This window comes from Limulus polyphemus, unplaced genomic scaffold, assembly GCF_000517525.1.
Source record: "Limulus polyphemus unplaced genomic scaffold, Limulus_polyphemus-2.1.2 Scaffold1115, whole genome shotgun sequence".
Lineage (NCBI taxonomy): Eukaryota > Metazoa > Arthropoda > Merostomata > Xiphosura > Limulidae > Limulus > Limulus polyphemus.
The window spans coordinates 8,814-23,090 of NW_013666725.1; the positions used below are offsets into that span (position 1 = coordinate 8,814).

Sequence of the window (14,277 nt, forward strand, 5' to 3'; positions counted from 1 at the left end):
AAAAGTAAATAGCCATTGAACAATTACTACATGTATTGAAAAATCAATAGCCATTGAACAATTACTACATTTTCTGAAAAATCGGTATTCTTTGAACAGGTACTACAAACACAAAACATTTAGAAGCTCTGACGCAGTTATGTCGTTCAACAACAACCTTTGAATTTATATATATTCTGCTGTACTTTTAGTAACATGTAAAACCAAAAATATGTTTTGCTGCCAGTGCAATATCCTACACCCTCTCTACTGCTTTCTTTGCAAGCAAAATAATGTATAAAAAATGTGGAAGCCCCTATTTGTAAAAACTATCAAATGATGAATTAGTCTTTATCTTTATTTTGTTTAAATCAAATTTATCACGGCCATGGTGTTCTTGTTGGATATATGAACGCCATTACAATCATGATGGAATTCTTGTCTAGTCAATATTCTTTACACTGATCACAGAAAATCACGTTTAAAATAAAGATTCTAAATATGTTTATTAGATCAAAAACTGGAAGTTTAATAGTGGAGAGCTATAATATCGGGATGTCTTTCCTATATTCAATGCGATATGTTATTCTTCGTTTCAGATGACATACTTGAAGGTTAGTGTTTCTAAAAGGCACTTTTATCTTTGAAAACAATTTCAAAGAGATTTAAATTAAGTGTTTTTCATATATACAAGCACTTTCGGATGGGATAGACTCATAGGATCTGTTACTAAGCATTTTCAAACCGAAGAACTGCATTTAGTTATTATCAAAAGTAGGCTAACATGTCTGAACGGTCCATTGTTCCTGATAACTTTAATGGAATTACGCTGACATCCGGGTCTAGCTCGGTCTGTAAAACAAAAATTATATAATTATTATCCATTAAGAGATACGACAATAACACTAAATGGCATAATATTTGCTGAAACTCAAAGTCAGGAACGTTTATGATATTTTCTTGTTCCGTTTTACAATTAGAATCAATATTCAATGTTGGCATATCGTAAAATAAAAGATACATGTACGTTCTATCGACAAATAATGCTAATATAGCGAAATACGATATTTCTTGAAAATATTTAATGATCACTGTTCACACAGAGGAACAAAAAAGAATACAGAGCCTCAGTTAAAATAAGAGATTATACAGTTATTTAATTTAAGGAACTTCACAATTTCTTTACAACAAAAATAATTTCCAATGTATGAATAATTTAGATTGTAGTAATTCATTAAGAATTTTACACTCACTCCAATCGATCTTTCGTCTTCATCCCAGCTTAGCTTCTTAACTCGTCGCGGAATGGATCCATTTGGCCATCGGATAGTATGGATCTTACTTTGTAGTTCTGTCACTAAACCTTGGGCATAGCCATTTACATTGGGCTGGTTTTGTTTAATCACTTCTGTTTTGTGTTCTTGTGGATTTTCTCGAAAGTTATCATCTGGAGAATGTAACTTGTGTTTTTTAACGTGTTCAGCTTGGGGAGATGGTTTGCTGTTATTGCCAGTTTCTTCTTTCACATTCTTGAGTTCAGGTTGATCCACAATAAATATTGCATTCCTGTCAGCGCCCTGCTCAGGCTGGTTCTGGTCGTCATTGTGCATGGCTGGTTGGATCCTCGCCGGTGGCGGCCTTGTCACTTTACTCTGATATTGAGATCTTCGAACAGCAGAAGGGCGCTCCTCGATATGTTGCTTGCTTGAAAACAATTAATCAGTATATTTACTTTATTCTAGATGCGATACTTATAAACACGCAAACAAAGTACGAACAAATTCAGGTAACGAAAAATATTTCTAATTCGATTTAATCACTCATAAAACTGGTATCTAATAATTATATTTTTCATAAAATGGTGTCAGCAATGAAATGCAAAGACAAGAATCAGATGATCGCTTGAGACTACTAGTGTACATGGATCCTTGTTGATTATTATAGTTGGGACTACCCTCACTCGATGAGAGTATCATGAGTAATTGTGTAGCTTTGTGCTTAATTACAAATAAAACAATATCGAGTCCCAGTTCGAATCCTGGTCATGGGAGATGATTCAAACAAATTAGATTACTAAAGAAAAACGGGTGTCCAACTAGTGATCATCCCTTGACCCTGAAATAAGGCCCGAAAAAAAATACTTTTTCTGAAAGGATCTATGTTGATAGAGCACTCGCCTGGCTTGCGAGGAATCCTGGTCTCAAACTTACTTTGCACAAATGTAGAAGTAGGATTAGTATTCTATAAATGGTCTTTAGTTCACCCTCAGAGCACGGATGAGCATGATAAATCTGTAACTGGGATGGCTTATTGTGGATCCCAGCACAAGATGGACGACTGTTTTAAATGTGGAGATTCCTTATGGATTTTTAGAGTGATGAATTGCTGTGTGGCTAAAAAGTATTCAGGATTCATTTTTGGTACTAAAAATGCGAATGAATTCTTATTACTCCTGAAGAAGAAGAGTCAACTATGTAAAAGTGCTCGTGTTTCTTGATCTTTTGAAATCTGCTTTTTAATACTATAGACATGCTGATTTCTCTAGTGTAAGTGAATCATAGTGAACCCCTAAAGTGCGAAAGACTCCTTTGGATACCACCCATATGGCAACTATAAGGCACTTTAAACAGTGTAAACGTTAGAAATAATATATATACTGTGAGCTTCTACTCTATACAGGTATAAATATTACAAGGAAAAGAACTATTTACACATCGTTAAAGTCTCGTGACACAATCTGCTTTTTAATACCAAATTATTTTTAATGTTTAATGAAATGTTTTTTTTTAATATTTTTGCTTTAACAATTTTCGGTATTAAAACCTCCGTTTAACGTATTGGTTGACCAAGAAAAGAACGACATGACACAGTTTATTTTATATTCGCTAATGCTTAGTTGATATTAGCATTCTGAATGGTCAAATTAGAGTCAGCAGTAAGGGACTTATGAAAATAGCGTCTCTGTGACATAATAACTAATAGTGCAACTTCATTTGACGATTAAAATAGTTTAGAGTATACATTTACGTGATATGCTTGGTGCAGACTCCTATGAAAATATATTAAAAACCATGTTTGGTGTAAGGTGACCAGATATATACACTTTTTAAGTGGACTTAAAAACTATAGTAAATGAACTGGCCTCGTTTCATGAAGAAGATGGGCACTCTTGTTTTAAAAACGATAAATATATTTGATTTAGTCCAACAGATGGGCACCAGTCGAAAGTAGGACACATTTCTAACTAAGATGACACGTTGCATTTTTAATTGAACTGCTAATTGTTAAAAATTTTGTTTCCTTTTTTTTATATTCAATTTAAATAAAGAATTATTTCCCTTTTAAAAAGATCTTATCATTATCTCTTGATTAACAAGCTGTCCTGAGTTAATTGGAACAAAGAGAATATATGTAATGCAGTCAAAAAAGGCCATTTCATGCGTTAACCATCCTGATTGAAATTGTGAGACAAAACTACACTCCTCTTCAAGACTCACCTCTTCAGTATATACAGTGTTAGGGATACAATGACAATTAATAGAGTCCCTAGTATCACTCCAAAAACCACCATCAAAATAAAGGAATTCTTGGGATGATTTTCTTCTGATACACCGCCTTGCAATAACTCCTCGGGGAATGTAATAGTTAGTGAAACGCTTGACTGGCGGGGTGGGACTCCATTGTCTGTAGCAACAACAATCATGTGAATTATTGATGAATTTAGGTGCTCAACCTGTCGGATGCGGAGCTCACCACGATTCGAGATAGAAAAAACACTGAAATGAATCAGGATCAAGAGAATCAGGAATAACGCCACACATATATTTAGAATTAACAAAATAAGCAACAGTACCACACATGTATTTGTTCCTACTGCCTAATTGTGTAAATCTGTTGGATATGTTAACACATACCGACTGTGGTCAATTAAACCATCTATCCACTTAGAATCGAAACAATATTTTACTGATAATAATTAAATAAGGTGAAAACTTTCCATAAATTAAAACCTATGAAATAATAAATAGCTATAATACAACGAACAGAATTCAAACCTTCTGAAGTAAGTTTTGAATAACAGATTAAGAATGGATAGATGCTATCATGGTAAAAAGAAACAGTTTCGCTACAGAGAAAATGTTGCTAGCAAATACCAAACTCATAAAAAATTGTCTCTTTATACGAAATAGTGTTACTTACTCAGAAAATGGACCTTTGATTTGTAAATCTATCTTATCATTCCAGTCTCCATCTGTTACCTGCACAAGAGTCGATAGACGAAACTATTTAAACATTTCGTTTTCTTGAGCTAAACAGCGTATTTGTATAAGCTACTGTAAATGGTCTATACGACGAACATTTCTCAGCTTGTGATTGATTAAAACAAAGAATGCCTTTAAAACTTGGGAAAGTGTACAAGCTATAGTTTCTGAGCTCTGATTGGTCTTCTATAAAGAACGTGCTTTGTAGTTATGTAGCACATTGCTGATTAATGAATTGCCTGTACTCTGTTTATAAACTAAAATTACATCACATAAGCTTAATCCTTTTTATATTTTATGTATGTGGTAAAATACTAATAATAAATTCTCTAATATATAAAATAAGATAATCCGTTCTCATGTTAATTAATTTGTTTCTTCGCACATTTATCTTTATATTATTATTTTTTTAAACGTGCTTTTCATAGTTTCAGTTAGAAAGTCAGTTTGAAAATTATATATAAATATCTTCAGCTTTTCCAAAAATATCTCCCAAAATACGTTCCAGTTTTCAATCAGTAATTATATTTTACAATTCCTCAATTTCACTCACCTCAACTTTTCCTACAAGAGATCCAATTCTTACATCCGGATCATGCACAGTGAAAGTATACTGACTCTGCCTGAAAATTGGATCGTTGTCATTGACATTCATCACAGTTATGTTAAGCCTGGCTACATCATTCTAAGGTATAAAAAAAAATAATGCAAAAAAAATAACGATGTCTTGGTATACGCCATTCTGCATTAGGCTAGATCTATATTCACTGATCAATATGAAAAACTGAACACATGGTCAGTGATAACTATTTTAGAAAATGTTTTTTTTTTCTCACAATTTTCTCTTAGAACGTTCTCAACCTTTAGATTATTTATACAATATAAAATATCAGCTAGTTTCCATTCTCCCCATACCACAACAATCGTTAACCTTTCGAATTCAGTTTTGAACTGTGAGAAAGACACTTAAAACATCAACCCGAGTCCGAGAATAAATGAGCCAAGAAAATATAATGCAGTTCTGTCATATTTCATTCTAATTGAGTTTTATTTCGAACATGTATCTGTAGGCCTAATGAGACATTTGCAAGTAGTGCACGTGGCTACAAATCTAGCGTGTGTGATTGATGTAAGTACATTAACGACAAATATGCGCTTATAGACATTTATTCAGAGCTTTAGTGTGCTAATAAACATATATATTATATACATATAAAGCGTATCATACTGCTTATCTCATTCTACTTCACATTCATGTCCATTTTAGGCTTTCGGTTTAATTAAGAATAAGAAGCTTTGATGAAGAGTATTACCCACTCAATGACAATTGTGATTTTATTTTATTTGTGACCAAATTAGTTGAGTAAGTTGATTCATGTTATATTAAGACAATTTTGTCGCTTCACTACGTCGTTACAGTCAGTGTCACCGTTTCGCCATTGAGCGTGCTCTATTTGACCTTGCTTCATGACAATAGCCCTGCAGAAGAGTTTTCTTTTTTACAAATCATGGGTATCACTTTCAGCGGGTTAAAGTTTTTAAAGTCACTTGGTAAAATCTCATAAATTATGTCATGGTACATGAAGTATTACGTTTCATGAACACAGGATGCAACTTTCTTGGAGGTACAAAATATCACGAGTCACGAGGTATTACTTTTATAGGGTCACATGGTTTAGCTTGATAAAGAGGTATTATTTTTTACAGACACTGGGTTTGTTTGTTTCGGATGTTCGCGCAAAACTACCCAAGAGTTTTCAGCGCTAATATAGAATTGGTAGTTTAGAGGGAAGGCAGCTAATAAACAGCACCTACCACCAACTCTTAAGCTACTCTAATCGAACAGTAAAACTTAACCGTCATTCTTATAAAACGCCAACGGCCCCAAAGTGCGGAGAGTGATTTTTCGGTAACGGGTTGCGAACTATAGACCCTCAGATTCACAGAACGGTGACCCAGGCCACTCAATGTAGGTTTGAGATAAGATAAAACAAACATAATCACATGATATGACGAATAATGATACAATGAAATGTATGTTTTGAATTGTAGAATAAATGTATTTTTCTCGTATAGTTTAATAGAAGAAGAATACATTAAAGGATTAAATGTAACCTTTTATTGAAATAAAACTAAAATGTGCGATATTCATAACCAATAACTGCCAAATATCACCATGTTAGGAAACTTGATGTAAATTGAGAGAAAATTGAATTAGAGTGTTATACATAATGGTATGTGACTAAAACCTTTGACTTTCAATGAATGTAGAAACAATGTTATACAAAGGTTGAGTACGTTATATTAAAACACTTTGGAAGCTTCGCTACGTCGTTACAGTCAGTTTCGTCATGTCACCATCGAACGTGCTCTATCTGACAATCATGCCTCATGACAAAAGCCCTGCAAAATAATTTTCTCTGCAAAAGGCTCCATTGTAAGAGTGTCATGTCCAAAGAATAGCACTCCTCTCTGCACGTTTCCATAATGCATATATTTTACAAGAACGGCGCCTGTTAGAACGGTTTGATCGCATAGATCACATGAATCGCAAAACAATGTCAAAATATTGTTCGATATAAAGAAACGCTGCTTACTTCCTTATTTAAATATCCAAAATATTTTGAATGCAACGTACTCAACTCTATGTACACATTATTTTCAAAGTTTTCTAATAAAGGTGAAGGGCGTATTCCTAACTGAAAATCATTTCACTTTTTGGGTGGTTCAGGGGGTAAAGTTACATTATTTTTACTGTAACAAACCTAAACAAAATTAGTGGCTATAACTCCAAACTTATTCCACTAACGTTCAAATTCATTTAGTAAAATAAAAAAGAATAAATAAACAGCTAGAAACGTAATTAAAAAAAAGAGCGCGCCACAATAATATGACGTTTAGATGGTTGGTCGTTAAATTATCTTTATAACCAAATATTCTAGGTCTTTAGGTTTGTTTGAATTTCGTGCAAAGCTACACGAGGGCTATCTGCGCTAGCCGTCCCTAATTTAGCAGTGTAAGACTAGAGGGAAAGCAGCTAGTCATCACCACCCACCGCCAACTCTTGGGCTACTCTTTTACCAACGAATAGTGGGATTGAAATCTGAGGGTCGCGGGTTCGAATCCCTCTCACACCAAACATGCTCGCCCTTTCAGCCGTGGGGGCGTTATAATGTGACGGGTGAGTCGAGCGCCTTATCCACCTGGCCATGCCGGGCCGAAACTTCGTCCGTAAAATCTGGATGAAAAACCAACCAAGATTTTGTCACATGTGGATCATATGACTTCGGTTGCAGTCAGCATTCAGAAATTTGAAACCGGATTCCAGAAGTGTTCGTTAAATATTATTATTATACAATCAGCAGAACTGTTCGTTAAATATCAATATTATACAATTAGCAGAACTGTTCGTTAAATATCATTATTATACAATTAGCAGAACTGTTCGTTAAATATTATTATTATTATACTCTTACCAGAAGTGTTCGTTAAATATTATTATTATACAATTAGCAGAACTGTTCGTTAAATATTATTATTATTATACTCTTAGTAGAATTGTTCGTTAAATATTATCATTATACTCTTAGCAGAACTATTCTGTAAACGTTATTATTATTATTATTATTACGCTCTTAACAGAACTGTTCGTTAGGTACTATGAATATTATGTTCTTAGAAACAATTTCGCCAAATATTATCATTATGCCTTTAGTAGAACTTTTCGATAAGTTTATTTGTTTGTTTTTAGAGCAAAGTCACATTGTACTCTCTGCTGTATCGACCACGGGAAATCGAACCTCAAATTTTAGCGTCGTAACTCAGTAAACTTACCGTTGTCTCACCGGGGGACTTTTCGATAAGTAATACTATTATTTTGCTCTTAACAGAATTGATTATTAAATATTATTATTATTATTACTATGCTCTCTGTATTATTATTTGCTAAGTACTATTATTATTAATATTACGCTCTTAGCAGAACTATTCGTTAAATACTATTACTATTATGCTCTTACAAAAACTATTCGTTAAATACTATTACTATTATGCTCTTAGCAGAACTATTCGTTAAATACTATTACTATTATGCTCTTAGCAGAACTATTCGTTAAATACTATTACTATTATGCTCTTAGCAGAACTATTCGTTAAATACTATTACTATTATGCTCTTACAAAAACTATTCGTTAAATACTATTATTATTATGCTCTTACAAAAACTATTCGTTAAGTACTATTTTTATTGTACTCTTAGCCGAACTGTTCATTAAGTACTATTATTAGCATGTTCTTATAAAACTGTTCGTTAAGTACTATTGTTATTATGCTCTTACAAAACTGTTCGTTAAGTACTACTGTTATTGTGCTCTTAGCCAAACTGTTTATTAAGTGCTATTATTAGCATACTCTTATAAAACTGTTCGTTAAGTGCTATTATTATTATGCTCTTTGGAAAAACAATTCTTTAAGTACTATTATCATTATGCTCATGTAACTTTCCACAAAATCTTATATTTCTATAAATGAGGGTCAATTGGTTAAAAATATGAATACAGTGTTCTGTCTACAAGATGCATTTTGTCGAAAAAATTAAGTTAATTTCATGTTTAACGCAAATTACAATATCAAGCATCCCAAAGCCCTTAGGTATCTATCTCTACAGTCACTCAAAGATAGTCACTGAGCATGAAGTACCTATCTTTGTTTTTCGAATTTTATCATGAAGTTTTAGAAGAGAGAAAAACTTCCAAGTTTGTCTTTACAATTACATGTATGTTTTGTGTCGAATGTCCAGCTTGAAGGTATTCTAAGATTACTTGTAATGGATTAATATCCACGTAAAAGAGCATTACAGGATTACTTGTAGAAGATATAGTGTCCGTGTTACGAGTTATTACAATATTACTTTTAGGAGACTAGAGTCCAGATAACGGAGCATTACAAGACTACTTTTAGGAGACTAGAGTCCAAATTACAGAGCAGTACAAGACTACTTTTAGAAAACTAGTGTCCAAATTACGGAGCATTACAAGACTACTTTTAGAAAACTAGTGTCCAAATTACAGAGCATTACAAGACTAGTGTGCTGGTTACAGAGCATTACAAGATTACTTTTAGGAGACTAGAACTAGTCTTTTAAAAGTAATCTTGTAATGTTCCGTAACCTGCACACTAGTCTTTTAAAAGTAATCTTGTAATGATCCGTAACCTACACACTAGTCTCCTAAAAGTAATCTTGTAATGTTCCGTAACCTGCACACTAGTCTTTTAAAAGTAATCTTGTAATGATCCGTAACCTGCACACTAGTCTCTTAAAAGTAATCTTGCAATGTTCCGTAACCTGCACACTAGTCTTTTAAAAGTAATCTTGTAATGCTCCTTAACCTACAAACTACTCTTTTAAAAGAAATATTGTAATGATCCGTAACCTGTACACTAGACTCCTAAAAGTAATCTTGTAATGTTCCGTAACCTGCACACTAGTCTCCTGAAAGTAATCTTGTAATGTTTCGTAACCAGCACACTAGTCTCCTAAAAGTAGTCTTGTAATGCTTCGTAGTCTGGACTCCCTTCCCATTAGGGTAACTATTGAAGTAATTAGGGGTAATGGGGAACTTGATTCTGTGTTGCTGGCCCCGTGCTCAGATTTTAAGATACTTAAGGTTTTATTTTCTGATACGGGTCCCTTCCCATTAGGGTAACTATTGAAGTAACTAGGGGTAATGGGGAACTTGATTTGTATGTTGAGGCCTCTGTGAATCATAACCACGCAATGAAGCGCGATTATCTTCTGCTAGTCCCACTTATTTCTGTCGGGTTTTCTCACGTACTTTACATAGTAATCTGGTAATATTCCATAACTTGGACATGAGTCTTCTGTAAATAACTTTGTAATATCTCATAACATGAGCACTATACCTTCTTTATGTAATCTTGTAATGTTCCGTAACCTGCACACTAGTCTTTTAAAAGTAATCTTGTAATGATCCGTAACCTGCACTTTTAAGATACTTAAGGTTTTATTTTCTGGTACGGGTCTGAGCGCGAGGGCCAGCAACACAGAATCAAGTTCCCCCATTACCCCTAGTTACTTCAATAGTTATCCAAATGGGAAGGGACCCGTATCAGAAAATAAAACCTTAAGTATCTTAAAATCTGAGCACGGGGGCCAACAACACAGAATCAAATTCTAGATTCGGGTTCATAGACCCCGAAAACCTACTCTTAGATACCACCATGCCAGGGTGACCTACTGGACGTGTTGTAGCCCCCTTAGTTTTCCCTTGGTAGTGGATTATACTATATAGATAAGGACAGTCTCCTGGCCGCCTCAATCCCCCCAACCCTATCAAGTTTGGTCCTGATAGGTTCAAAACTGTGGGAGTAGATTGCGGAAAACAAACGCACTACGTAAATTAGTACAGAGATTAAATGTAATATTTACGGCATCTGTGTTTAAGCTTTGTGTTGTGTGTGTGTGTGTGTCTCGTATGCTAACAAGGCTTCTGCAATCAACAGCATCATGGACCCATCAGAAGTTTGATGTATAAATAATTAAGAAAAAAAGGTGTTTACAAATCAGATAGGGTCCTTCTGGACCCGAATCGTTAATTTTAGGGTTAAGATTTTCCAAGTTGGTTTGTATCTTTCTTCTCGAGATCAGTGTACTGTAAATAGGTCGTGCTGTCGTCATTGATTTTAAAGTTTCAAGTAATTAAATTTGCACTCATTTGTAATGCCTATGAGTTTATGTAGGTAGCCACAGGGAAAAATATGAAACTAGATACATTTGTTTGGACAAATGTGCGTGTGTGTTGTCCAATTTTTGCAGGTGGAGCTACTCACGGCCAGTCAAATAAAGTTAGTATGCAAAAAAAAAAAAAAGTGCCTAAGCCTTTATATTCAATAAACCCCATTAAAGTCTGAGTTTTGATATTAATCGCTCTCTGCTCGTGAAGGTACTGTTGTTCACGTAACTCACACGTGCTGTGGCTATCCATTCAACTGACCTGTTTATAAAGTGAGATCCTCAATCTTAATTACCGTTACATAATCGTGAATAAAGCAGAAAGCCCCAACAGAGTGGAGATTCAGAGTTGCCGGATAACGATAACTATTCTTATGTCTGAGTGTTGACTTTGAGCAAACGTAACAGGTTTTTTATAAGTAGATTTATGCAATACACACACACACACAGAAACATGTAGATAAACTTGACCTTAGGCTGTTGAATCTGCGTGTGTTGTGATATCTGTTAAATAGGTGGTGGATGATGCACGTTTTATACTTAATGAGTCACAATTCAAAGTCTACATGAGTTAGCTGGGTAAGACATAGTACACAGGCTACATCAGTTAAGAGTTAAATATATGAACCTTGTGATGATCTACGCGTTCTCTTGATGTGAAAATACAAACATACACAGACAATTTTTCTTTAAGTAAAAGATGCACTGTGAAATTCGTGTATTATTTCATTAAATTGAAAGACCATGAGATATATATTTATATATACTCACTTCGTGTTCTCTAAAACATAATAGATTCCGCGTAATCTTTTAACCTTTGCCACCTGGCGAGATTGAATGGGAAACTTATTTAACACGGTATTGTACGAAAAGGGAAATTATCCCATGTAAAACACGTGCCATAACTACGTGTTTTCTAAACAGTTTGATATAAAATAATCCTTAACGACGTGATGGTACTATTTAAAAATATCAAAAATAAGAATCAACACATACATATCACTCAGTATAAAACACAAAACATTTATCGATTATTAGATTAACTTTTCCCTAAATTTCAGTACTTGATGTTCACGTGCAGTTAAAAGTCTTTGTTTACTCGATAGAACAGGAATGGCATAGCTGAGATATATCATTTTTAATTTTATGAAACATCCGAATCATGACAAGTCAATGGCAGTAATATTTGTAAGAATTATGACATTTCTGTGTTGTGACACGTCAACAACAACAATATTTATAGCAACTAGGATATTTCTGTGATATGATACATCAACAATAATTCATAGCAGCTAAGATATATCCGTGATATGATACATCAACCATATTCATAGCAGTTAGGATGTATCTGTGATATGATACATCAACAATAATTCATAGCAGCTAAGATATATCCGTGATATGATACATCAACCATATTCATAGCAGTTAGGATATACCTGTGATATGATACATCAACAACAACAACAATATTTATAGCAGCTAGGATTTTTCTATGATATGATACATCAACAACAACAAAAATATTTACAACTATGATATTTCTAAGATAAGATACATCATCAACAACAACAATATTTATAGCAGCTAAGATATTTCTGTGATATGATACATCAACAACAACACTATATATAGCAACTAGGATATTTATGTGATATGGCATGTTAAAAAATAGTGTTTGTAAAATGAATACTATACCCTGAAATAACAACCAAAAAAAGATCTGTCAGCAGTAATATAACTGATAATATATCACTATATCAGAGGAACTTTGAATGAGAAAACAATGTTCTTGTATCTCATTTACGAAATTTGGAAAATCGACAAAAAAAAAAGACTAAATGTAACAAACACGATTTCATTTATTCTACAAAACGTACAAACACCATCGTTACGGACACAAATAAAATATCTCACACGCTTTGAAAAAATTCATTGAAAGGCGTAATTTTGTGGGGGCTAGCTCAAAAAGGCAGCAAGATCAAGTTACTTCAATGCATAAATGTGTAATTTTGTGGGGGCTAGCTCAAAAAGGCAGCAAGATCAAATTACTTCAATGTATAAATGTGTAAGTTTGTGTGGGCTAGCTCAAAAAGGCAGCAAGATCAAATTACTTCAATGTATAAATGTGTAAGTTTGTGTGGGCTAGCTCAAAAAGGCAGCAAGATCAAGTTACTTCAATGTATAAATGTGTAATTTTGTGGGGGCTAGCTCAAAAAGGCAGCAAGATCAAGTTACTTCAATGTATAAATGTGCGAGAAAAAAATAAAACTGGAATTCTCAGCGTGAACGACACCTTATGCGTGCGTGGACTAAATGGATAGATCAGAAACCCCCTGGGATCCGTCACCTCAAGGGCTTTGTCCGGCTATTTGAACCGAATAAAGCGATTGACCGTCTCTTTTATAACGCACCTACAGCTGAAGGTGTGGAGCGTGTTCAGCGATATCATGTCTCGAACCTCAAACCTTTCGATACACAAAACAACAGCTAACCACTAGGCCACGCCCGGCCCACGAAGAAAAAAGTTTCAGTATAACGTGCAACAACTCAACTAAACTTAAAACCCTAACACAGTTGTTTATGAATAAATTGTATTGCACGTATAACATCTATAATTACAAACATAATATATATATATATATAATCCTTTCTATTTTTCAAACTGCTGTAGTGTAAAATGTAAAAAATAAAACAAATATATATATATTTACAGACGGAAGTAATACTAACAGAGAGAGAGGTATCCAAGTGACGAAGCAGTGTAATGTAATCAGTTTCCCATACTCTTAACTGATTTAAATTACAGTCGTAATTTATCTTAATTTGCACTTTAAGTAATAGCCTTTCCCAATATACCGTAGCCACTAGCTTAGACGCCTCATTTTGTTTTAATCTACGAATGTCTACAACAAATAACTTAAGAGTTCATTGTATTCATTAATAACAAGGAATATCGACTTCATTTGTATTTTATTTCAACCTATTTGAATCGAATGAATTGTTTTTAACTTACTCCAGTTATAAGGTGTTCATAATTCAATGATAAAAGCACTTTGATTTTGTTTGTTTGTTTGAAGTTAAACACACAAAAGCTACACCAAGGGCTATCTGTGCTCTGCCCACCACGGGTATCGAAGTCCGGTTTTTAGCGTTATAGGTCCGCAGACATGCCGCTGTACCACTGGGGGGGGGGGCAACATTTTGATGAATTCAAAAGTCATTCATTGCAGTTGCTGTTTGTAGTTAAACGCAAAGCTACACCAAGGGCTATCTGTGCTCTG

At 34.0% G+C, this 14,277-nt stretch overlaps 1 protein-coding gene across 1 annotated transcript in view; it reads right to left on the minus strand.

Moving 5' to 3' along the window:
- Nucleotides 1-6: 6 nt before the first annotated feature.
- Nucleotides 7-14,277, minus strand: part of LOC106462189 (protocadherin-16-like) — a 50,450-nt gene continuing 36,179 nt past the window's right edge. The window contains exons 12-17 of the mRNA XM_022389386.1: nt 12,058-12,115; nt 4,795-4,926; nt 4,180-4,238; nt 3,477-3,755; nt 1,233-1,683; nt 7-831 (exon numbers count right to left, since the gene is read on the minus strand). Coding sequence (XP_022245094.1) covers nt 748-831; nt 1,233-1,683; nt 3,477-3,755; nt 4,180-4,238; nt 4,795-4,926; nt 12,058-12,115 — 1,063 coding nt within the window. The 3' untranslated portion in view covers nt 7-747. The remainder of the gene's footprint in view (nt 832-1,232; nt 1,684-3,476; nt 3,756-4,179; nt 4,239-4,794; nt 4,927-12,057; nt 12,116-14,277) is intronic.